Below are 24159 nucleotides of genomic sequence, written 5' to 3' on the forward strand. Positions count from 1 at the left end.
AGCGTATTTTTCGGAGTATAAGACGCACCAAGATTTTGAGGAGGTAAATTTAAAAGAAGTTTTTGCAATCTGCAGACCTCCCAAACCCTCTGCACACCTCATTTTTTGTGAAATATGGGGCATGCAGAGAGCTTGAGAGGTCTTGTTTACTTGTCTTTAGAATGAGAATATAATTCTTGGTTTAATAGGTATTCATCTTGATTTGACATTCTTCCTCTCCACCCTCCCCTAACCAATTAATTGGTTAAATGGAAGATTACCATATTTTTCAGAGTATAAGACACACCTTTCCTCCCCAAAAAAGGGTGAAAATCTGGGTGCGTCTTATACACTGAATACAGCATTTTTTGTTGCCTGAAACCCCACCCCCTTTGCAAAAATGGCCGTGCATAGCCTTTAGGCTTCCAGATTGCTCCGGAGGGCTGAAGAGGGCAAAAATGAGTGAAAAACGGGCTGTTTTTTGCTCGTTTTTGCCCCCCACCCCAGCTCCCAGGAGCACTCTACAAGCCTCCTAAAGGCTATGCATGCCCTTTTTTTTTTGACAAAAAATGGGCCCGTTTTTGTGAAAAATGGGCCATTTTTCGGAGGTCTACAGAGTGCAAAAACTTTTTTTTAAATTTGCCTCTTCAAAATCGTGGTGTGTCTTATACTCTGAAAAATACGGTATCTACAATGAGTTGGTATTTCTCCATACAAGTGTGCATATATCCCAACGTGTTCACTTTCTATCATACCACAAATCCTTTTTCCTTTTCCCATTTTGTTTTCATTTTTGTTATTTCTCTTTCCTACTTGTTTTCATTTTCTTTTTAAAACCATATTATACTTGATGCTTAATTACTGTTTCTCTCTTCAATATTTTTTTAAAGCAATCAAATCAGTCAGTCAACCTCTGCCTGTTCTGCCACTTACCTTTAGGACTTCTTGAGCAGCAATGCCTCCAATAAGGCTATTCATAGGGCTCAAATCCCCCATACATCCATACGCAAATGTCCGTATCAGATTCTCTTGTTCCTGATCCATATCTGGGATCCTCACCAGTTCTACTAACATGTCTGCATCTGCCTGCCAAGGAATAATTACTGAAGTTGAAGAAACGATTTGGCTGGGGAAGGGAAGGGAATGGGAAAGTAAACAGCTGGATAGTTAGGTAGGCCAGACTTACCCGATTCTGAGGGCTAGGAAGTCGACCAACTTCATTCTGGAATGTGTGAAGTGCCCGAAAGGCTTCATGAAGAGTGCGATAACGAAACATTTTCTTTCTATCTTGGGTGTTGAACTTCGGATTATCCATGCAGGCTTGCAGAGACTTCTAGGAATATTGAGAAATAAGCAAAAAGGGAAAGCTGTATCTAATTACACATCCTTTCTCTCAGATACCATATCTCAAGAAAGTATTCTCCTGCCACAAGAATATGTGAAGCCCAGCTAGCTCAGGAACGTCTACTTCAACAAGGTTCAGATTTTTAAATTTTATATCCAACATCACTGTAACAAAGAACTGCAGACAGAGACAAAATGACCATTGGCTTACCTGAAGGGTCCTTTGCTGTACACTGTGAGGAGAGTCCAAGCATGGGTTAAATTCTGTCTGACTGCCCTGGACTGAATTGAAATATCTTTAGCCACGCCTCCTCTTCCGGTTCCTCAGATTTTTCGATGAAGACGTGGACCTGTAACACTCTTCAAATGTGGTTCCATTAAGTCTGTTCTTAGTTCAAGTCAACATAGATTGCATGTCAAGTCCGGTAATGAAGTCACAAATTCACATCAAGAAATCCAATGCATATACACATGGAAACTGTGAGAGAGACCCTAGGGTGGGGTTGGACTCTCCTCGCAGCATACAATTGTCATTTTCCTATACGCTGCTTGGAGAATCCAAGCATGGGACATACCCAAAGCTAAATGTCACTAGGGCGGGAAGAACCTGATTCAATGGTCTCTCCAGCGGTATGAATACTCTGAAGGACTCGTCTCCCAAACACTGCTTCCACTGATGCAAACGTGTCCAATTTGTAACCTCGAACAAATTGGGATGACGAAGCCCAAATAGCCGCTCTGCAGATCTCTTCTATGGGCGCTTGAGTCACCCAGACTGCTGTGGATGCGGCACTCCTCATAGAGTGGGCCATGATACAACGTGGTACCTGTTTAGACTAGAGCTGATAGGCAAGGGCGATGCAAGCATGCAACCATCAGCTGACGGTAGCAGAGGTGACTTTGCGCCCCATGGTAGCAGGTTGAAAATGTGATTTCGATCACCTGAACGCTGCAGTGCGCTTGATGTATTTGCTTGCAAATGGTTTGAAGCACATCCAGCTTATGCCATCTATGTTTCGTAGAATGTTTTGGATGACGACAAAAGTCCGGAAGAATGATCTCCTGGCTCCGATGAAACCAAGAGTTGACCTTTGGAAGAAATGAAGTATCCAAGAGGAGAACGACCCTGTCTGGATGCATGACGCACAAGTCCTCCCTGACAGACAAGACCACCAAAATCCAAAATCCTACATGCAGAGGTGACTGCAGTCAGGAATACTGTCTTGAAGGTCAGATGCTTCAGGTCACAGGTATGAGTAGGCTCAAACGGAGCCTTGACTAGAGCCTTAAGTACAACATTCAACTCCCAGGTCGGGTATTGATGAACGACCGGGAGCCGCAAGTTGGAAGCTCCCTTCAGGAAACTGCAGACCTTGGAATGACACGCTAGGGATAGGTGGTCACTGGGAGCGAGGACAGTGGACAGTGCCGCCACTTGGCGACATAGCAAGTTGGCTGCCAATCCCTGGTCAAATGCTTCTTGCAAAAAGTCTAAAACTTGCGGTAAAGAAGCTGAAGCGGGGTTTATCTGCTTAGGTACGCACCATTTTGCGAAGGCTGACCAGGTGGTCTCATAAATTTTGGTAGTAGATGGTCGACTTGCTGCCTGAATTGAGGAAAGCCTGTCCCTCTCTAGGAGATCCCTCTCACGTGCTAAATGGCCAATTGCAACCATTGGGGGCTCTGTGATAGGGCCCCCTGGCTGAGAGAGACCTCCTCTGGAGCAATCCTCCACGGCTTGGTGATGGAGAGGCTCACGAGGTCGGCAAAGCAGGCCTGTCTGGGCCAAAATGGTGCTATGAGAAGAACTTCTGCCTGTTCTATGAGAATCTTTCGGATGACACTGGGAAGGAGAGGCAGCAGTGGAAACGTGTAGAGGGGGCCTGATGGCCAGCGGCAAAGCAGAGCGTTTACCCCCTCTGCCATCTGGAACTTGTTCCTGGAAAAGAAGCGAGGGAGGTGAGTTCTCCGGGGTGGCAAACAGGTCAACTGAGGGGTGGCTGAACCGCCATGTAATCTTGACAAAGAGATCCGGGTACAGACGCCACGCCAAATGATCGATCGTGGCCCTGCTCAACCAATCTGCCTGGACATTGCTCACCCCAGAGATGTGCTCTGCTCGAAGGGATGACAGTTGTTTCTCCGCCCACTTCCCCAGACATTTTGCCTGTACCATCAAGGACTTGGAGTGAGTGCCGCCCTGGCGGTTGACATGTGCCTTGGTGGCCACATTCTCCGTTAACAGCATCAGGTGCTGGCCATGGATGGTTGTTTGAAAGTGAAGGAGAGCTAGCCTCGCTGCTTTTAATTCCAGCCAATTTATGCTGTGTTTGAGATTGCCTTCGGACCACCTGCCCTGGGTGACCTGAGTGTTCAGATGTACCCCCCCATCTGAAGAGGCTGGCATCCGTAGAGATGGTTAGGTGATGTGGCTTGCGGAAGAGACTGCCCTTGGCCAGTGCAGGGGAGTCCCACCACCGCAGTGACTGTTGGACCTTGAAGGGAACCAGAATCGGAGATGGGGAGTTGCTCTTCTTGGCCCTTTGGTGGGGTAGAAGGCACCATTGCAACTGTCGTGAGTGCAGCTCGCCCATAGCACTATCGAGGCAAGAGATCATCTTGCCTAGGAGCTGCAAGACTATGGGTGCGGTCCGTGAGGCTCTCATCTGAAGAATCAGTTGTCTGAGGCTGGAGATCCACTCCTGCGACAGAAAGACTTGGCAACTTACAGTGTCTATGATGGCATCGAGATGCAGCAACTTGATGGTGGGGGTGAGATGCTTTTGTCCATGTTGATGGAGAACCCGTGGTCTTGAAGGGCTCTCATGGTCATCTGGAGATCTCTGACCACTTGCTGGCAGGACGGCGATTGGATGAGGTCATCCAGGTATGCTTGAACTCTCACTGGACACTACCTCAGGGACGCTACCACAGCTGCCAGAATCTTTGTAAATGTTCTGTGGGCTGATGACAGACCGCCCTTTGTTGATAGTGCGTTCCTGCATAGTACAATCTCAGGAACCTGCAATGGGCCTTGCAGATAGGGATGTGAAGATACGCTTCTCTGAGATCTATTGATGTTAGTAGATCCCCTGGCCAGATGCAGTTCAAGATTGACTGGAGAGACTGCAATTTGAAGCGTTTGTATGCTAGGTGGTAATTCAATCTCTTTAGATCTAATAGCCCCCTACACCCTCTTGAGTTCTTTGGGACTAGGAACAGGATTGAGTAAAAACCTGACCCTTCTTGACCTGCTGGTACTGGCTCTATTGCCCTTATCTCCCGAAGGTGCTGGATCTCTTGTTCCATTAGGGACCTTTTGGCTGGGGAGGAGGGAGTGGGGCAGTGGATGAAGTGGTAAGGGGGAGGGGAAATGAATTCTAGGGTCGGACCCAGACGGATTGTCTGAAGTACCCACTGATCTGACGTTGTTTGCTCCCATCGGGCCTGAAATAGTTGGGAGCCGTCAGATGGCGGTCACTTACAGTGACGGAAAGCTTAGAGCCTGATCCGCCACGAAAGGGCCGCTTGGAGAAGAATTATTGTCTGGCCCTGTCCTGAAACGACTGACGGTCCTGTGACCGGTCCTGCCCTTGATTGTACGGACGGTGGTATTGACCGGTGCTAGTGGACAGTTCTGAGGAACGAAAGGATTGCTTTCTGAAATAACCAGAACCTTTGCCCTCAGTTTTCTTGGTGACAGACAACATAGACTTCTTTTTGTCCTTGTTTTCAACTAGGACAGGTTCTGAGGCTTTCCCAAAAAGTTTCCCTCCCTTAAAGGGGGCAGAGGCCAACTTCCACTTGGACCTCATGTTTGCGTTCCAGTGACGAAGCCACAAGAGCCCCCTGGTGGTGACATTAGAAGCCAGAGCCCTGGAAGTGAACTTAGCAGAGTTGAGGGTGGCATCCGCAGTATATTCTGCTGCTGCTAAAACTTTATTGAACTCCTGCCTCAATTTGGTGTCCCCTGCCGGAAGCTTAGCAGAAATCTGTCTGAGCCAGAGGAGAGAGGCCCTGGACATAAAGGACGCTGAAGTGGCTGTCTTAATGGTCCAGGCAGCCGCCTGACGCGTCTTGTGACAAGCCCTTTCAGATCTCTTATCCTCTGCTTTCAAGCCCTCTAATAGGTCAGATGATAAGACTGAGGAGGATGTAAGGGCTTGTACCGGAGGATCCACCGGAAGCAATTTTAATAAGTCCTCCAGGGAGGCATCCACCATATAGAGCTTTTTATCACTGCTACCAGGCGTGGCTAGAGTGCCCGGCTGAACCCATTTGCGCTTCACTACGTTCAAAAATAATTTAGGAACTGGCACAATCTCCTGAGGAACAACAGGTTCCTCAGAGACCTTCACTAGGGTCTGACGGGTCTACTGTCACCGGATCAGTGGCAGTTACTTCCATACGGGTGGCTGTTTTGGCCTTGCTCAAGATTGTCTTGAACGAAGCATGTGTAAACAATCCAGTGAAGGCTGGCTTATCCGTGACAGCTCCCTCGTCCCCGGAGAACTCCTGCTCTGGAAGGATTTCCTCATCTACAGATCCCTGGGAAGCCTCTGAAGAAGCAGCCTTAGAGGAAGAAGATCCCTGCAACGTCGCTTGGTACGTTGTTTGAGACTCTCTGCAATGCCCTGGGATATGGCCTTGGCTATAACATCCCGCATTTCCGAGGAGAGGGTTGGCCCTCGGTCTTCTACAGGCCGCCTACGCTTAGCGGCCTGGCAGGGCAGAGGATGTTGTGGAGCCAGTGATAAAACTGGAGGAGAATCCTCTGCTTCTAATGAGCAGTGAAACAAATCAGCATTATCTCCCATGGATGGTCATGGAGAGTTAACTGACTCAGAGTAGTCATCTGATGAAAATTCCTGGCCCTGGTCTTCACTATCCGACCATGGTGGGTCCTGATTAGTAGGAGCTGGGGCCTCTGGTGATTCCACCGCAGGAATTGGAGAACTAGCCACCGGTTGTTATTGGGCATGTTCAGGTTGTTTCTCTGGTGCTTTTTGGTGCCTGTTGGTCTTGGGACTTATTCCTTTCTTTCCCCCTGCCTGGCTCTGTCTTCTGAGGGCCTCTGAGGCTGCTTTGCTAGCCTGCCTGGTAAGGCTCCTGCTCCTAGAGGGCCCTGGCTGTGTTGCCTCCTGATGGGAATTGTCTGCCATTGTGTTGTGAGCAAGTGTAGTCTGGGCACCACTAACCACTTGGAACACAATTGGGGTAGCTGCAGCTGCTGGTTCAGAAGCAGAAAGAATGCTGGCTGAGATGAATAATTCAAGGGTGCCTCCTCAAGGAAATTTCTGCTGCGAGATCCAATCCTCCCAGCACCCGGAGATTTAACAGCTGGAGGGAGGCTTAAGGTAAGGACCAACACCTTGCTGTTGCTGAGCAATTGCCATTTAGTGGGGGGGGGGGACTGGCTGCCGGACTGTTGGACAAAGAAGTCATACTGCCACCACTCTCCAATGCTCACTTCGAAGTGCAGGGGGAAAATGCAGCAAAATTGCAAACAAAATGGCCACTGGAAGCTTTCCCTTACTCAAAATGGCCACCACGACAATCACTGATGGATGCCAAATTCAAATCAGGAAGTGATGGCACGAATGGCTGGGTCCTCGTACCACTGACCATCGCACCAAACGCCCAATCTAGCGCAAGCGGCTGGGCCACCTCACCGCTGACTGCTGCGCAAATACCAAGGGCAATCCTGGCGGCTCCCAAGCCAGTTTGCGTCACCCAGCAAGTTGGAGAAACCATGCGCGCCCAGGAAGCCCGGAACAAGCACCGGTAACAAGCAAAAGCAAGCGAATCAAAGGAAAACTTTAAACAGACCTTATTTCCTTGCAGAATGGAGAATTATCTGGTTGGAAAGTCCAAGTTAAGGTTAAATTTCTGTTGATATACTGGAACCACTTAAAAGCATGTCATTGGGCTAGAACTGAATTGAAAAATCTGAGGATCCGGAAGAGGAGGCGCGGCTAAAGATCTTTCAATTCAGTCCACTTTTACAAGAAATTATATACTAGAAAATTACTATTAATGCTTATCAGCTATGGCAGGGATCCCCAAACCTGGTCTGCGGCCTTGTACTGGGCCAAGGCCTGTTGGAAACCAGGCTGTGCAAGTGGTGGTCGAGCACACGCATGAAGTTCCGTTTTTACAAGTGGAAGGCCCACGCACAAAAACATCACCTCTTCCCCCTACCCTGCCATTCCCGCTGCTGGCTTGCAGAGCCACAATAGTTGGGGACTGCTGAGCTATGGTACTTTTGAAGTACATAAACGGAATACTATTGTTGACATTCATTTCTGCTAATACAGTTACACAATAATGAACAAGGCATGGGGCTGTGCTTGCATTTACCATTGAAATGCATTTACCATTTTCTCCTTACAAATTACAAAATATATACAAGGAGAGAGAGGGAGTGCACCAACTACTCCCAACTTTTCAGACAGTGATCCAATCCTCAACTCCAGGAAAGAATGAGATGCTTAGCTTCTTCTTCCTCAATACTCTCCGCTGGGAAAGGAATGTGCTGCCATTCTCTCTCTCTCTCTCCCTCTCTCTCTCTCTCTCTCTCTCTCTCTCTCTCTCTCTCTCTCTCTCTCGTGTGTGTGTGTGTGTGTGTGTGTGTGTGTGTGAAGAGCAGAAGAGGGGAATCATTCTGTTACATGTCACTACTGATAAATGTGCCATTGATCTAGTGACTTTTAAGTTGAGCTCAGACAAATGTCCTCCCCAACTTGACTCAACCTGTAGCAAAGCTGAGATTTTCTGCATGCAGCATGTATTATACTACTGAGTGTGGCCAGCACAGTTTCCTACACATAGTTTTGTATCACAAGCAAGTAACCTTTCTCAAGCAGATGCTCTACTTCCCAGCCTCATTTCAACTGCAGGATGTACAGTATTAATTCATTATGAAAGGGTCAATACCCTAAAAATCTCAGGAAGGTAAAAAATTGAGGGAAGCTTTTTTAAATCTCTTTTCCCTATGAAATAATACTGTACATCTCACAATTCTTAGCTAGGGCAACATACTTGTCCAAGAATCAGTCCTTTCTGTAAAGTAGACTGAAAAGAAGAACTCAAATTTTCAAATTCCCAAGATATGTATAGTTCAGAAATGAGAACTTACAAAGGAGTGTTTTTGAGGCATCTTGACCTGAGTGATGATCCCACCATGTTGGTATGGGGAAAAGGAAGACGTGTCTCCAATTTCCAGGGTGTTATTTCCTAAAAACAGAGCAAAAAGAATCAGATTCTGCCCTGATTGTATGTTTAACGCTGTTCTTAACCCTACACAGTTTAATTTTTAGAGTCAGATAAAAACGTGACTTCAATTGCTAAAAATGTAACCTTTGCAATTTAGGGTTTTTTTGGAAATGTTTGGTTCCCTGACAAATATTTTAAACCTCCACAACTTTCCTTAATTTTCCTATCAACACCACTACTATATTATTCTGTCATTTTTCTCTTATAGAGATAGTCCTCGAGTTATGACCACAATTGAGCCCCAAAATTTATGTTGCTAAGTAAAATGTTTGTTAAGTGAGTTTGCCCCAATTTATAACTTTTCTTGACACAGTTGTTAAGTGAATCATTGCATTTGTTAAGTTAGTGACATGGTTGTTAAGTGAATCTGGATTCCCCAATAATTTTCCTTGTCAGGTCACAAAAGCTGATCACATAACCCTGGAACACTGCAACCGTCTTAAATATGCCACGCATATGAATTTTGATCATGTGACCATGGGGATGCTGCAATGGTCATGTGTGTGAAAAACAGTCGTAAGTCACTTTTTAAATGCTGTTGTAACTTCAAACAGTCACCTAATGAACTATTGTAAGTTGAATACTATATGTATATTCACCAGCTCAGATTCTTGATGGATTTTCCATATTAACCCATAACCACAGACCTGCAGTCACTGACAACAGTTTTCCAAAAGGTTCGGAATACCCCTATTTTTAGAAATGGACCATTTCAGTTGTGAATAGCTTTTGTTTTCCCACCAATAAGAGTGTATGCAGCATCACGCTTGCATCAGTTATTTGGTTTTTCCATAGCGGCATTTGAATTTGAGTCTCGGTCATTTTGACTGGAGATCTTTGTTAACGTTTTTTTTTTTTATGTTGGGGCCAGGTTTTCCTCCAAAAAGAGTGCGATTTGGTGACCCAAACATCAAAGAAACTGTTCTAAAATGGGATGGAGAAGCAGAGAGTGATCTAAGTGAAGTGGAATCAGATTGTGATGAACACTTTGTAATGGATGATGAGGAACCCACCGCAGCTACCAATTCTGACATCAGCAATGATGAAGCTCCCAATGAAATTGATGACCAGGTACAATCTATGTCATGCAATAATAATTTATATGGCAAAAACAGGTTCAAATGTCTTCTGCGCCTTTTGAAGGAATAGATCCAGAACTGCTAGTCACAATATTGTGCAATTACAACGGCCAGCAGCTAGAAATCTTGGAAATTCACTTACTCCCCTAGAGATTTGCAAATTATTATTTTCTAAAGAAATTATTAGCGCCATCTTCAGTGGACCAATGTAAAAATTAGAGAAGAAAAATGGAAGTTCAAGGATGGAGAAACAAAAAGTGACCTGCACAATGTGGATTTGCTAGAGATCCATACATTTTTGGTTTACTGCTCTATACATCAATTTTTAGATCCAACCATGAAAACACCGAATATCTTTTTGCTACTGAGGTCATTATGATCTCATGTCTGTAATAGCATAGCCGAAATAATGAGTCTGTGGTTAAGGGTTAATCCTCCAGTTCTTAATGAACATATTCCGCATTCAAGTACGAAAGATACATGGAGCCATGACGGGAAAGAAAAAGTGTCCTGTTACCTTTCGCACAGATCTGGCGTGGATTAGAACCATTCAGTTGTGTCATCCCTTCAATTTCAGAGAAGGTCACCCAGTCACCATTCCTAAAGCAATGTCCCTGCTCATCATCATAGGCCATAGTCAAGAGACCAGGATTACCCTGAGTGAAAGAGAGAAATCTGAGATTATTAATCTTCCCTTTCAGCACGATCAACCTATTTCCTCTCCAATCGTTTGAACTCCAATATAAAATGCACTCCAAGTTACCTTGCAATATTAATAAAATTGACAAGGGTTAATTAGTAATAGTCCAGCTATAGGAAAAAAATCAGACAGTTTGGCTTACCTCCACCACCTCCTATTATTCAGCTTGAGAGACAATAGTGGCTTTGAAATGGAAATTCCACATCCACAGCTGAGATTTCACATAAATATAAGCCCCTCATCATGACATTATTCACTGTTTAGGAGCCTGCAACCCATGGCTCTGGAGCCGCATGTGGCTTTTTCATCCCTCTGCTGTGGCTCACTGTCACTCAAAATATGCGTCATAACCGCCAATGTGCGACACCCGCCAGCACGCGATTTATTGAGTTTTTCGACCCATCTTTTTTTTGGAGTTCAAAATGTTTTTGTTGCATGTAGAAATAATTTTTTTTCTCTATAGCAGTCCACTGATTTCATAAATGCAACACACTATAGGTTTTTTTTTAATACATACCATAAAGGTAAAAAATGATACATGTAGTGTTATCTTCATTTTAGAGGTCAAAAGGGTTTTGTGGCTGCCAGTGTTTTCTTTTCTGTGGGAAATGGGTCTAAATGGCTCTTTGAGTATTTAAGGTTGCCGACCCCTGGTTTAGATGATTTCCCCTTGACCAAAGTCAGACACCATCTCCTGACGATCCCTTCGTAAAAAGAAATATGGGGGCTGCCTTGGGTAGATACATTATATTCAGGTTTTAAAGGAGACGGCACAAGAAGGGAATTATGAGTAGAAAAGTAATACAGAAAATAGAGTAGTTGTGAAAAGACATCAGCTTCGTTTGCACAGTATGTGATTGTATATTGGGTGAAATGGCCATTGTATCACAACGAAGGAAGTTACCCAGGTGATGTGTTCAATGGCAGCAGATGCAGGTTCAGCTTCTGAAGGATCATACACTACATGTTCTTCTCCAAAATCACAGAAAATCTGTCTGAAGTCAAGAGAAAGACAAAAATAAGTCATGCGTCCAATGATGCATTCAACTTATGTGCCACCCTTAGAAATACCTAGCAAACATACAGACCGATGGTAACTTTCAACTACAGGGTCTTCCTATACAAAAAAATATATCTCTGCAATGTTCCAGCATTATTCATGTAAATTTTCCATTTCCTTGATCCCCCTCCTAGAAAAAGGACGACCCATTCATCCATACATACCCAGCCAGGCCCTTTGTGTTAGCTAGGACAAAGCAAATTTGGTTGGCATGGCAGAATTCACTGATATCCAGCTGTTCTTTCAATGATGAGTTGGTCAGAACCACAACCTGGAAGAGATTGGATGGGGAGGTTCAGAGCATAAGCCACATTAAGCAATATCCAATCACAGAGAATGATAGGGAGGACATTCTCCAACCATATGCTCCAGAGGTGGTATTCAACAAGTTCTGACCAGTTCTGGAGACCCGGTATGAGAATCAAGAAATAGAGCCTATTGATCTATTACATTCAATAAGTCCTATGGGTGATAACAAGCCAGAAGAAAGAGATATGAACCAAAATTTTCAGTTAGGAAAATTTCAAAATTTACCAGAAATATTGGTAATCCTGCTGAGCCGTTGCTAACTGTGAAATATGCCTTTTGCAAAATATGCACTTCAGGGGTGGGTTTCAGGTGGTTCGCGGCGGTCCCCGCAAACCGGTTGGTCGGCGAACCCGGAAGTAACTAACTTCCAGGAACGCTGAAGGATCCACCCGCCCGCCCGCGTTTCTTACCCGGTTCTAACGAGTTCTGCGCTTCCACGCATGCGCAGAACGCATACAGTGCCTGCGCGATCCTCCAGGAGCAGCTGGAGCATCACACAGGCGCTAGTACGCATGCGTGCACTGCGCGCATGCACAAGGACGCCGCCGGCCCCGTTCCAACCGAACCGGTTGGAACGGGGTGAGAAACCCACCCCTGATGCACTTGTAAAGATTCATTTAAAACAGGAAGAATGAAACTGTTGGAAATGAGGAATTGAAAGTAATGTACACAGGTGTTCACGGAAAGTGACAGTGAAGTTGTGAAGCGTGCATGTGGTTAGAAGAACAGTTTAAAGGATAAGGTTCAAGATCAGCTCGGGGCCCAGTGATTTATAGCAGTCCTTGCAGGACTTGCTATATATCATTGGACCCCATTGCAATGGCTTGTTAATTCATGTGTATTACTGCTATTATATTTTTAATATCTTTTATATCTATTCATTTCTTATGTTCCAAATTATTAGAAACAATAAACCTCTGATCTTAAAGTAAGAATTATTGCTTGTGTTGTTGCCTTTAGAGCCAAGGTGGCGCAGTGGTTAGAGTGCAGTACTGCAGCCACTTCAGCTGACTGTTAGCTGCAGTTCGGCGGTTCAAATCTCACCGGCTCAAGGTTGACTCAGCCTTCCATCCTTCCGAGGTGGGTAAAATGAAGACCCAGACTGTGGGGGCAATATGCTGACTCTGTAAACCGCTTAGAGAGGGCTGAAAGCCCTATGAAGCGGTATATAAGTCTAACTGCTATTGCTATTGCTATTTGTTTCCTATTGCATTTTTCCTATGACACCAGTAAATACCACCTCTGACTGGCCCCACCCCCATCTATTCTCTGCCTCCTGAGTCCCAGCTGATCGGGAGGGAATGAGGATTTTGCAGTAACCTTCCCCTGCCACGCCCACCAAGCCACACCCACCGGTAGTAAAAAAAATTGAATCCCACCACTGATTATGCTCTCTGTTTAATTATACCGCACATCTATCCATTCTGGACATGTTAGTCCTGGCAACTGCATGGGAAGATTTCCGACTAATTTTCAGGTGCGACTCCTAATCAAAATCTTATAATTCTTTTGGAAAATTTACCACAAAGTTACAGCTGACAGAAATATTTGAGATGGATTGGCAAGCTTGCTGCTACTGCAGGATGAAGAACAGAAACTCTTCCATCCATTCAGATAGATCCTGCCTAAAGCTTTCATCGCCTCTATCTAGCATTGATAAAATTGCTTCTTCTCCCATATTTTCTTTTCCATGAGAGGAGACACATTACTCGGTCTTACCTTGAAAGTAGCCAAGAAGGACTTCATCAGTTCAGTGGTGTGGGGGATCACCTCAACATTGCTATTTAACTTGGAGAGATGTTTCTGGGATATCACAGCTCGGTTTTGCCCCACATCATTCTCTGATAGGTAGAACTATAGAGAAACAGCAAAGCTAAGCGTAAAGAAAAGTCTTTTACATAATTCTTTGCCACCAATAAAACAGCATTTTTACCCTTTTCTTGCCTTATTTTACTGTCAGATGCACCACATTATCTAATAGCATATTACATCTCCATTCCCAGCAGCATTTGCATACAATGTGTGTATTCAGTAGTGTTTTTCAATCTTGGTAAATTTAAGGTAGATGGACTACATCTCCCAGAATTCCCCAGTCAGGAGGATTCTGGGAGTTGAAGCCCATCCATCTTAAAGTTGCTAAGGTTGAGAAATACTGCACTATACACTGTGTAAGAAACACAGTAGCTGTAATACTACAGGAGCATAAGATACTAAGAGAATGATACATAGCAGGATCCTAGAATATCTTAACACCGATTCTAAATTAATTTTGTATGAAAGTTAGAATGTCACTATTAGTGTGGCATTTCTCATTCTGACAACTTTTAATGGGAGTAAATAACAGCTGATTTGTTAAACTTCCCAAATTAGGCAACCTTTTAGAATCCCAAGTGATATTATTCATTCAGCCATGTATTGTATAGAGCTAAATTACCAACAATTATCTGTTATGAAACGAGCAAAAATCGGGACTAATTAAGAATCCAGATAGCATGTTGGGAAATTGGATCCTATCACACACTTAGAAAACTGTCTTTAGATGATGGGCATTCCTTCAATTTTGTACCTCTGTGTGACACAAGTTCCTTCTTCCAGCTTAGAAGAGAAATGGAAGCAATTGTCCTGTATGAAGGTCTATTCCTTCTGCAGCAGATCTGGTGAGATCCACAATCAACTAGGGTGAATGGGTGGGAGGGGCGAATCACACTGTCTTGCTGGCACCATTTCAGGGGTGGGTTCCTGCCAGTTCTAACCTCTTCTATAGAAGAGGTTCCACAAATCTACAGTGCCATTTGGAACTGGTTCCAGCTCCCTCCCCCCGCCCGCCCACACATCATCAAGATGAAGACTGAGAGGAGGAATTCTGGGAGTTGAAGTCCACAAGTCTTAAAGCTGTCAAGTTTGAACACCCCTGGAGTTTTTTTCTAAAGGGTTAGGGGTGCAAGGGTCTTGTAACTTGACAGCTTTAAGACTTGCGTGCTTCAATGCCAGAGTTCCTGAGCCAAAATTTTGGTTGCTAAGCAAGAGTGTTGTTAAGTGAGTTTCACATTATTTTACAACTTGGCCATGCCCACCCAGTCACATGACTGCCAAGCCACTCCCACACGGTCACATATCCGACAAGCCACTCCCACACGGTCACATGGCTGACAAGCCACTCCCACCCATCACATGGCCAGCAAGCCACTCCCACAAAGCAGGTCACACCTACAGAAGAGGTTAAAAAAAATTGAAACCCACCACTGCACCATTCGTAAGTTAAGGGAGCATGAACAAAGGGAAAATGACATGGCAATACTAGGGGAGGGGTTCGGCAGAGGGTTAGAATTATTTGAGCCATCTGCAGGGGTTCTGATCTACCCCCAGAGATCTGAGTGGAGACCAACATCCTTTATGGGCTGAAGAAGGTGGATCACTTTTCTTTAGACAGGAGGATTTGGAGAACAAGGTACCTTTAATTCTCCTGCACAAGAAATGTGCCACTTCCTTTATGCTAAGAAAGGAGATGAATTCCAAAGTTGCTTTGGATAGTGAGCGGGTGGTATATAAATGTATTTATTTAATATTCCCCCCCCCCGCATTCCGCACAGAAAGAAATACTCTCTGCAAAGGAGACTAAGAATGATGTTATAAATTGATAACATATAGATGAATGCATGTATATGCGCACAGTGTCTATGGATCTACATATACTACATATAGTCTTGTGGAAAAGTAGCTACAGCAGAATAAAATCTGCACAGAATGTGTGAGCTGAATCAAAGAAGACCTGTGCCTTACTATCGCTCTCTCGAATTTGTTCGGCAAAATCAGTAAACTGCATACCTGTGAGGACAGGTCATTCCATTGAGCATCATCCTGGTCATGAAGTGTGACAGATTTCACGCCTGCGAGAATCACATTCTTGGCAATCTCGACCCCCAGCCCCGTCATTCCAGAAACCAGCACTGTTGCTGTAGCCATCTTCTGCATGGCCTCAAACCCAAGCACATAGCTGGAACAAAAACATCACAATGATGCAAATGCCAAGCATTAACAGCGAACTGCACTCCTGTTCTTGTTCAACACTTTCACCCTTATCTTGCTTTCCTTTGCCAATTACCGCTCTCTATTTTTCTTCCATCTGTCATTATGTATTTAATGCATGGAATGACCTCAGGAGACAGAAGGAGAGCACAAGCTGGACACGCAGCATGTAAAATGTATCTTAGCTCAAAGGGTTTCCCACAGGATGGCTGTGGTAAACATTTCAGAAAGGACCTTCTCTAGTTTTCTGTAAAGGGGGTGGGAGGAGAAATACTTTCAATCTTGCAAAATTCTGTTAATGTAACCTTACAACAAAGATAGAGCTGGTTTTCCTGCTTGCACTTCTTGTCAGGACTACTTCGTGGTGTTAACTGTTGTCTTAATCCCCAGATTCTTCTCCCAAATAAATTCCACCAGATGCTCACTCATTATCCAACTACTCTCAATCAGCAATGAGTCTCTATTACACCAGATCTCGAGCAATAGACCTTTGGGATTTCTTCGCATTCCTCCCACTTTTGTGTCGCATGTTATCAGACTCACAGTTGGCGGGAATACAATTCCTGGTCGATCTTCGGAAGGTCCTCCGTGGCATTCATTCTGATCCTGCTGCTTCTGTACTGTCAGGGGCAAAAAAAAGGGGAGGACCAAGGTATTTAATCGGGCTATTGGAAAGTCTTGCGTCATAAACTTGGTCCAGGCACCAATCATGGTCATGAATTGTCAGAGGACAATTCTCCCTGGTTTAATAAGCAATCATGGCTGTGCTTATTAAACCAGGGAGAATTGTCCTCTCCTCTAGAGCATCATTCTCTGTGATATCAGAGAAGCCCCAAGCCTGTTAACATTTCACAAGGACATTAAGACCGTGATGACGCAGAGGGCCTTTGCAGGGCTGAAGGAACAATTTTAAACCTTTCCTGATGAGGATGGTGTTTTGGCTCTTCCTTAATACGTAAGGTGCGGTTGATCACATTTTAATTATTTTTTATGATTGTGCAGCTGTGTCTAGTTTTAACCCTATTACTATTTTCATGCAAACTGTTCAGTCGTGACTGGACTGGCATAACTTGGTACAATATTTCTTGACATTTTCTTCTTTCAAGACCCCTTAAGAGGGATCCTTTCTCTTTTTTAAGAGATCCCACTCTTAAGAAAAATTATGGAAGATCCCAAAATAGCATTTGTTTGCATTTACCATTTATTTTGATTTTTGATTTGATTTGATTTGGTTTGTATGCCGCCCTATTCCCGAGAGACTCAGGGCGGCTCACAATAAAAAGGGGAGGGGATACAGAAATAAAATAAAACAGCAGTTTAAAAGTCACAACAGTCATAACCTCGGATGGGGCTGGATAGTTCAACAGCCCCAGGCCTGCCGGAACAGCCAGGTCTTGGTCGCTTTGCGGAAGGCCGGAAGGGTAGTAAGGGTCCGGATCTCAACGGGGAGATCGTTCCAGAGGGCCGGAGCAGCCACAGAGAAGACCCTCCCCCAAGGAGTCGCCAGCCGACATTGGCCATTAAAAATGAAAACTGATGCATTTATACAATATTTATTCATTGAATAATGTAGAAATACTTAGATAAATAAGATACTTTTCCGGGGGGGGGGGATCTATTTTTTAAAATAAATTATTAGAAAATGGGAAGAATTTTAATTCTTTTGCACATGTTTTCAGTATTTGGCAAATAAATTTGATTTTGAGGACCCCTGAGGAGGTCTTCGAGGCACCCACGGGTCCTATGATCACTCTTAAAAAATACTGGCTTACTAAAATAAAATAAATGTAAACAGAAAGCAAGTCCCAGCAGGGGGCAGGATGGGGCTGACCTTGTCTAGGTTCAGAAGTTCAACAAAATCAGGAATTAAGCTAATTAATACTTGGAGTGGAAATCACCAGAAAATTCTAAAGCTTGTAGGCTGATCTGGAAAATTGTAAAACATTCTGGAAAAAGGCAGTAGCAAGCCACTTCTGTACAGTTGCTAAGAAAAATGCATTAATGTAGCAACATTAACTGTACTGGCAGATTACTATCTTTTACATGGAAAAATAGTGGTGATTATGATGGGTGTTGCAGCCCACCAAGGGTGGGTTTCTCAGCCAGTTTTAAGACCTGGCATTAATTTTCCTTCTACTTCCCCTGAGTGGCTTCAACCAAGTAAGGGAGGCACAACCTTGAGGCTCATTGGCAGAGGGGGCCTGGCCCAACTTCCTCCTTGCTCCGGGTAATCTTTAAAACAAAGAAAGTGTCTTATTGGACCTCAACAGGTGGGGCTACTGTACTGTATTATGGTCGCAAAAATCTGGACAAACACCAAGTGGCAATGAAAAATTAAAAGTGTTTTTCTACGTCTCTTTGTGCCAACTACCAGTCATCTGGATTTTTCAGCCCAAATATGATTATGACTACATATGGGAACTATTCAGCCAGCCTGGCAGGTGATTTTAAAAGCACAGAACAAGCAGAGCAGTTGAGATCCTGCTTCAGTTCACACACAGAAGATAAACCCAGGTGTTTCAGGTGCTTCTAAGAGTAATTTCAATACGGTCATTTTACGGGGATAATGGAAGAACAAGGGGTTTCCAGCAGAGTGAGTGTAATGAAAAAGTACAGAAATGATTAGAGATGAAAGTGAAATGAGGAAACAATGGAGTTTGTATGGGAATGATCAGGGGCTTCAAAGTCAAGGCCTGTGGGTCGGATCCGGTGCCCCATGGGGCCATTGCCATTGAAAACGGAGCTCAATGGGACCAAGGAAGGAGATTATAATGAGAAAGGGGGGGGGGTCTGAAGGAAGTCCTGCCTTAGCACTTGGCCACTACAAGTGCCCCCCCAAATGAGTGATATTGAGCTGCCCACGCCCACCTCATTTCCCCTGAGATCAAACACAACTCTGATGTGGCCCTTAATGAAATCGAGTTTGACACCCCTGGGAATGATAAGAGAAATATCAGAGACTGAAGTTGAAACAAATACTATAAATGTTTGGGTCCCCAAAAGTATTAAGTTAAGAAAAAATCTTAACAAGTCAAACAAGAAATAAAAGGCAAAAGAAAATAATACAAGATGAGTAAACAAGGAAATCACCAGCATCACGGAATTAAACAGGATTAAATTGGTTAGGTAAGAATTTTTTATCATTAGAGTTATACAACTGAATATTTATACAATTTTAAACATTGCAGGCCAGTAGCTGTAAATATCAACAGAAATAATGAACACCGCATAAAATCATTAAGAAATAATAATGATAATGAATGATGATGATAATGATGATAATGAATGATGATGATGATAATAATAATAATGATGATAATAATAATAATAAATCTTTATAGAAAAAGATCTACCCTTGTTTAACACATCATTTAACGATGATATTAAAACTTCACGTTAAGAAAACCCCAAATTTCAGATAATTTCTTAAATGTTATTTTATTTCAATACGACTACATAGATTGTCTTGGATTCCGGGGAGCGCCTCTGATGCTCCTGAGTTTGCTTATGAAGGTTTTCGTTCTAGCTCGTCCCACAGCCATTCATACCTTCACAACAACCGAGCGCAACATTTTGCCATTCAGAGAAAATTAAAAACCTTACCCACACAGACACTTCGTGCTTCTCCCCACACGAAATCCAGCAGCTCCGGTCGGAAGAACCTGCGAATGTGGCAAAGCCCGCCTCCTTTTGGCAAGGAGTAGGAAAGCGAAAGCGAAACCGATCGTTTTTCGGGAACTAAGCTGGAACAGATAACAATTGCTCGGGTTCCTTTGCGCTGCAGGTCCAACGGGGGATTTCCTAAGAGTAAAGGCGGTGCTTTAAAATGGCTTTAATGCACGGTTTCTTTCTTTCTTTCTTTCTTTCTTTCTTTCTTTCTTTCTTTCTTTCTTTCCTTCCTTCCTTCCTTCCTTTCTTTCTTTTTTTCCTTCCTTCCTTCCTTCCTTCCTTCCTTCCTTCCTCTCTCCTTCCTTCCTTTTTCTTGACAACCTGTAGAACCTAGCGGTACTAAAGTTGCTTGCATAAAAATGCAACTATTTAACGACTGAATTTGCTCTTTTAAACGTTTCTCCAAACGAACCCCATTTGGCCCCCTTTTCTTCGTTGAAGGTCGCACAGGCTGCCTTCCTTCTACGGCTTCTCGGCGCTAAAAACCTTTGCGTAAAATACAGGGAATCGCTGAACAGCAAGAACAACGTAAATAAACTTGGGGAAAACTGCGTGCCGTGCGATCGCATCATGTGGCTCCTTTTGTGCCGGTCCCTAAACCCCGCGCCTTGGCCAGGAGATTTGGCTCCCTCCTCACCTAAGGAACTCGGAGTTCGCGTGTAATAGGAACACACGCCGGCTTTTTCTGCGGGGAGGGGTTTGCAAGTTGCCTCCAGCGCATGCGCGTTGAGGAGCCGCTGACAGTTTTGTTTGGATTTGTGGCGCAGCGTTGAGCCCTGGTGGGTCTCGCCATTGTGCGAGCAGCGGCGGGTGGGCTTGATGGCGGCTGAGGCTGAGGCAGGGGCCGACCCGGCTTCCGCGGAGTGGGAGGCCCCCACGCGCGTGTTGCGGGCTCTCACCTGGCTCGGCCAAGAGTTCCTGTCGGACTGGGAGGCCCAGGACTTGCGGGCCGCCCTCTTCCAGCTGCTGCTGCTCTGGCTGCTGGTGAGCTTGCTGGGCATCCAGGTGGCCTGGAGGGTCTACGGGAACACCGTCACCAGCCTCTACTATCGGCAAGGTAGGGCTCCCCGCAGAAGCCCCTGCCCTGCCCTGAGTCCACCTCCGATCCGCTTGCCCCCCCCCCCACCCCTGCGTGCACCCGCGAGTCGCTCCTGGGGCTCCCGTTGTCTCCCTTCGGGTGGTGCGAGCGGGAGATCAGCCCGGGTCTCCCTCCAAGTGTGCCCCCCCCCCGCTTGGAGAACCCGGTGCAGGGAAGGGGTCGATCTTGACTCGCTCCCTGGCAGCCTTGCGAGAGAGCAGACAGGAAGCACAGCCAGATAATTCTACTTTATTGCACAATTACTTTATTGCAAGGTTACATTGGCAGAATCGCGCGACTCTATAAATCTCTATATAACAGATGTCTCTTTCCCCACCTTCCCGTTCCCGATCCCCATTACAGCTCAAGAAACTAGGGAGGGTCTTTTGACTCTCTTCTGAGCCACTTGACCTGTCTGCATGGCTCCCTGCTGCAGGCTAAGTTGCCTTTTAGTGGACTGTTCCCTTGGCTGCAGGTCTTTGCCCAAGGTCATTCCCCCCTCCCATTACATTGCCCCAAAGAGTTAGTGGTGAAGCCCTGGCCAGAAGCCCTCTGCCAGGCCAGGTCAATTGTTCCAGCCTCTCTGGCAGCTGAGTTGATCTGTGTGTTGGTGGTGGGAAGCAATAAGGCGGTAAAGAAATCATATCGGATATGGGTTCTGTCCCATTCCTGAGTGGTCTTTAACTAGTTGCTGGCCAGTTCTGTTACCAAGCATTAGTTTATTTTGGCTAGGTTGTTCTAAAGATACATATTTTTCACTCTGTCCTGAATGCCAGTTCTGTTACCAATCCCCCCTCCCAGTCATTTGTAAAAAGTATGCACAATGGTTGGGCAACAAGTGTTACAGTGTCCTCTCTCTGTGATCAAGCATTTCTGATACTGAGGACTCTTCTAAGATTAATTTGCACTCTGCAGAGAGAAACATGGCATCATTGAATTCTGAAGCGTTATTAAACTGACATTTGTGTACATGCAACTCCAAGGAGACTAGTTTTGTCTTAACTCCTCCAACAACCCTTCCCCAATTGTGAGGACATTGGCCATGAATATCGTAATACTCTAGAAGCTGATCACAGAGCAAAATGTTCCTATCTTGGCAGGACATAGCAAGGGGTGGGGGAAATGAGAGTAAATGTTCTGAAAATATTTATTTCACTCGTATTGTAAAAGGTGAACATTCTCCTACTTTGCAGAATCTATATTTTTCCCAGGGCTATGGAAGTTTAGCAATGAATTATTAGTTACTGTGAAATTTTGGTGGTTGTGTCTATAGTTAATTACCTAGTTTAACTTGGCCTTATTCTAGTTTTATTCTATTTGATAAGAGTATTCATATTAGATGCTATGGATATGTAATTTAGGCTCCAGTTACTGAGAACGGCTCGGTGTGACCTGAATGGCTAGGCTGCAGGGGAACTGGAGAGGTTCGACTTTGGCGGAGGCCATTCCCCACATAATGCCTGACTCGTGCTTTCCAAAGTGCTTGTCAGGTCTTCTGTGTGGTCTTTATAAAAACAGGTTTAGTGTTGTTTTCTGAAAGAATACTAGAGCTTTGTTTAAAAAACTCAGGGTTAGCACTTTCTTGAGAACACACTAATCCTGCACTGTACAAATCTAGAAAAAAGAGACAGCTTCCACCCCTGGGTATTGTTGCTTCTTTCACCAAAGAGAACATTGGAGAGTTTCCACTGTGTCCATTGACAAAAGATGATTTTGTGTGGCTATACTTTTTATTATTTTTCTTACTTAGGGGACGGAGTATTGTGATACTACCATGTTTCCCCAAAAATAAGACAGGGTCTTATTTTCTTTTGGACCCCCCCCCCCCGAAATAAGCACTTGGCCTTTTTGGGGGGAAGGTCTTATCATTTTTGAGCTGCAGGAGGCGGTGAGTGTGGTCACCTCATGGCTGCTGCTGTCTTACAATATTTTCGGGGAGGGATTATTTTTGGGAGAGGGATTATTTTAGCGCATGCGCTCAAAAGCCCGATTAGGCTTATTATCTGGGGAGGCTTATTTTTAGGGAAACAGAGAGTATCCTTAAAGTCATTTCAGTAAATATCTTGCAAGACAAAAGGGACACAGGAGTCCTCCAAAGGAGCAGGAGAATAGGACCAGAAGGATTTAGTTGCTCATTCTTCTTATTCTTCTTTCCAGGTGCTGGAGGACAGAATGGAGAAACTCCAGATGGCTCTTCACACTTTTCTATGTGGTGAGTTGTTTTATTCGTTGAACTGGTCATCGTTATAACGGCATCAGTGGTTTGGGGCGATCAACCCAGAAAAAACACCGATTGCATTTCTTGAAGTGGTTTTGATGTGGTTGGATTTTCTTTTTTAAATTTAGGGAGAGCACAAGCAACACAAATACAAAAACACATCGAGAGTAACAACAGAGGTGACCAAGCCAGGCTCCTGCTGCACCAGGAGCGCAGAGGATGGGGATGCTTGCCTGCCTGCCCACTCAGAGGCCTTGCTGATTCAGTGCAAAGGGAAAGTGCAATCAAAATTGTCATCTCTCCCATGCTATGGTTTAGTTGCTGGCCATCACTGGTGCTGTGAGGACTGCTCCTATCCATCCAGTTGCCAAGCTCTGAATCTCAGGATTGCTTTACTCAGGTTCGGGAAGCTGCAATTCCCCCCCCACCAGCCCCCAATTACATTATTTCCATTGTTCTTCTACATGCGACAAACCTATCTGCAGACTGACCTCCAGCCTATCTTTTCTCAGCATTAAATTGCTGGCACAGACCTCATTTCTTTCTGTTGTGGTTCTTGAAGTCCTCTGGCCCTGAGCCAGCATCTGCTTAGAAAGGACACAGGCTCATTTTTCCAGTTGAGCATGAATCATCAGTTGCCATCTTATTCTGAGTAGTTTTTTGGCCTAACCTAAACTGTAGCCTGAGTCAGCAGTAGCCAGGTATATTGGCCCACAGCTTGAGAACTTGAAGATATATGGCCGATCATTGGGGATTCTCAGAATTGTTCTTTACATTCGGTAGGATTGGAGAAATCTAGCCTGGGCATTTTTTTAAAAAAAATGTCTTCCTACCTCTGTCAGCTTTGTAAGTAGTATGGGCTAATGACTTTCTGGAGCTCAACACTTTCTAGAATAGCTCTGCTCGCAACCCATAAGCCCTTGTGCTTATGACTTGAAGGACTGAGATGAAGCTGCTCTATAATTGTGTGATCCAAGAAGTGCTGATGCAATACCAAGCTTTTCTTTTCTCTGCTGTGTGCTGCCACTTATTGCAGAGTTTGTAATATACAGATTATAAAGATGTAATTAAAAAAAAAACCCAAAAGTAGCTTGGTTGTTATTGTAGCCATTGCATGTGAACTGCATTTTATTAGTTAAGGGCCATGCTACCTACTGAGCAGAAAAGCATCCACATTTTTATTTAAAAAAAATTAAAGGGGAGGCGTGCAACTTTTCCATGTTCTTCTCCTAAATTTCTCTCCATGGACCTAATACTAATTTTAAATGGAAGTTAACAATGTTTTTGCCCTATCAGCTCCTGTAAATACTGCAACCTGTTTCTGTTTGCATAGTTTTGGTTCACATATGCTTTCAAAACGTTACGCCTTTATGGATTAAAATAGGAACGAGGTACCTCTGAACTGTCTGTCAAAGAGGATGG

At 44.5% G+C, this 24159-nt stretch overlaps 2 protein-coding genes across 3 annotated transcripts in view; one reads left to right on the top strand and one right to left on the bottom strand.

Moving 5' to 3' along the window:
- Positions 1 to 19584, bottom strand: part of UBA7 (ubiquitin like modifier activating enzyme 7) — a 61774-nt gene extending 42190 nt beyond the window's left edge. Inside the window, exons 1-10 of one of the 2 annotated variants that reach the window (XM_032212056.1) lie at positions 19376 to 19584; positions 16316 to 16392; positions 15572 to 15740; positions 13466 to 13600; positions 11602 to 11708; positions 11282 to 11372; positions 10195 to 10333; positions 8462 to 8559; positions 1166 to 1309; positions 913 to 1065 (exon numbers count right to left, since the gene is read on the bottom strand). In XM_032212056.1, the coding sequence (XP_032067947.1) occupies positions 913 to 1065; positions 1166 to 1309; positions 8462 to 8559; positions 10195 to 10333; positions 11282 to 11372; positions 11602 to 11708; positions 13466 to 13600; positions 15572 to 15740; positions 16316 to 16371 (1092 nt within the window). In that variant the 5' untranslated portion in view covers positions 16372 to 16392; positions 19376 to 19584. Of the gene's footprint in view, positions 1 to 912; positions 1066 to 1165; positions 1313 to 8461; positions 8560 to 10194; positions 10334 to 11281; positions 11373 to 11601; positions 11709 to 13465; positions 13601 to 15571; positions 15741 to 16315; positions 16393 to 19375 lie in introns of both variants that reach the window. The other variant, XM_032212055.1, reaches the window with a different exon arrangement.
- Positions 19585 to 20147: 563 nt separating this feature from the next.
- Positions 20148 to 24034, top strand: TCTA (T cell leukemia translocation altered). The gene is made up of 3 exons (XM_032209487.1): positions 20148 to 20498; positions 22677 to 22731; positions 22866 to 24034. Exons 1-3 carry the CDS (start codon positions 20261 to 20263, stop codon positions 22906 to 22908), a joined length of 336 nt encoding a protein of 111 aa, XP_032065378.1. The 5' UTR covers positions 20148 to 20260; the 3' UTR covers positions 22909 to 24034.
- Positions 24035 to 24159: the final 125 nt, after the last annotated feature.

This window comes from Thamnophis elegans, chromosome 2, assembly GCF_009769535.1.
Source record: "Thamnophis elegans isolate rThaEle1 chromosome 2, rThaEle1.pri, whole genome shotgun sequence".
Taxonomy (NCBI): domain Eukaryota; kingdom Metazoa; phylum Chordata; class Lepidosauria; order Squamata; family Colubridae; genus Thamnophis; species Thamnophis elegans.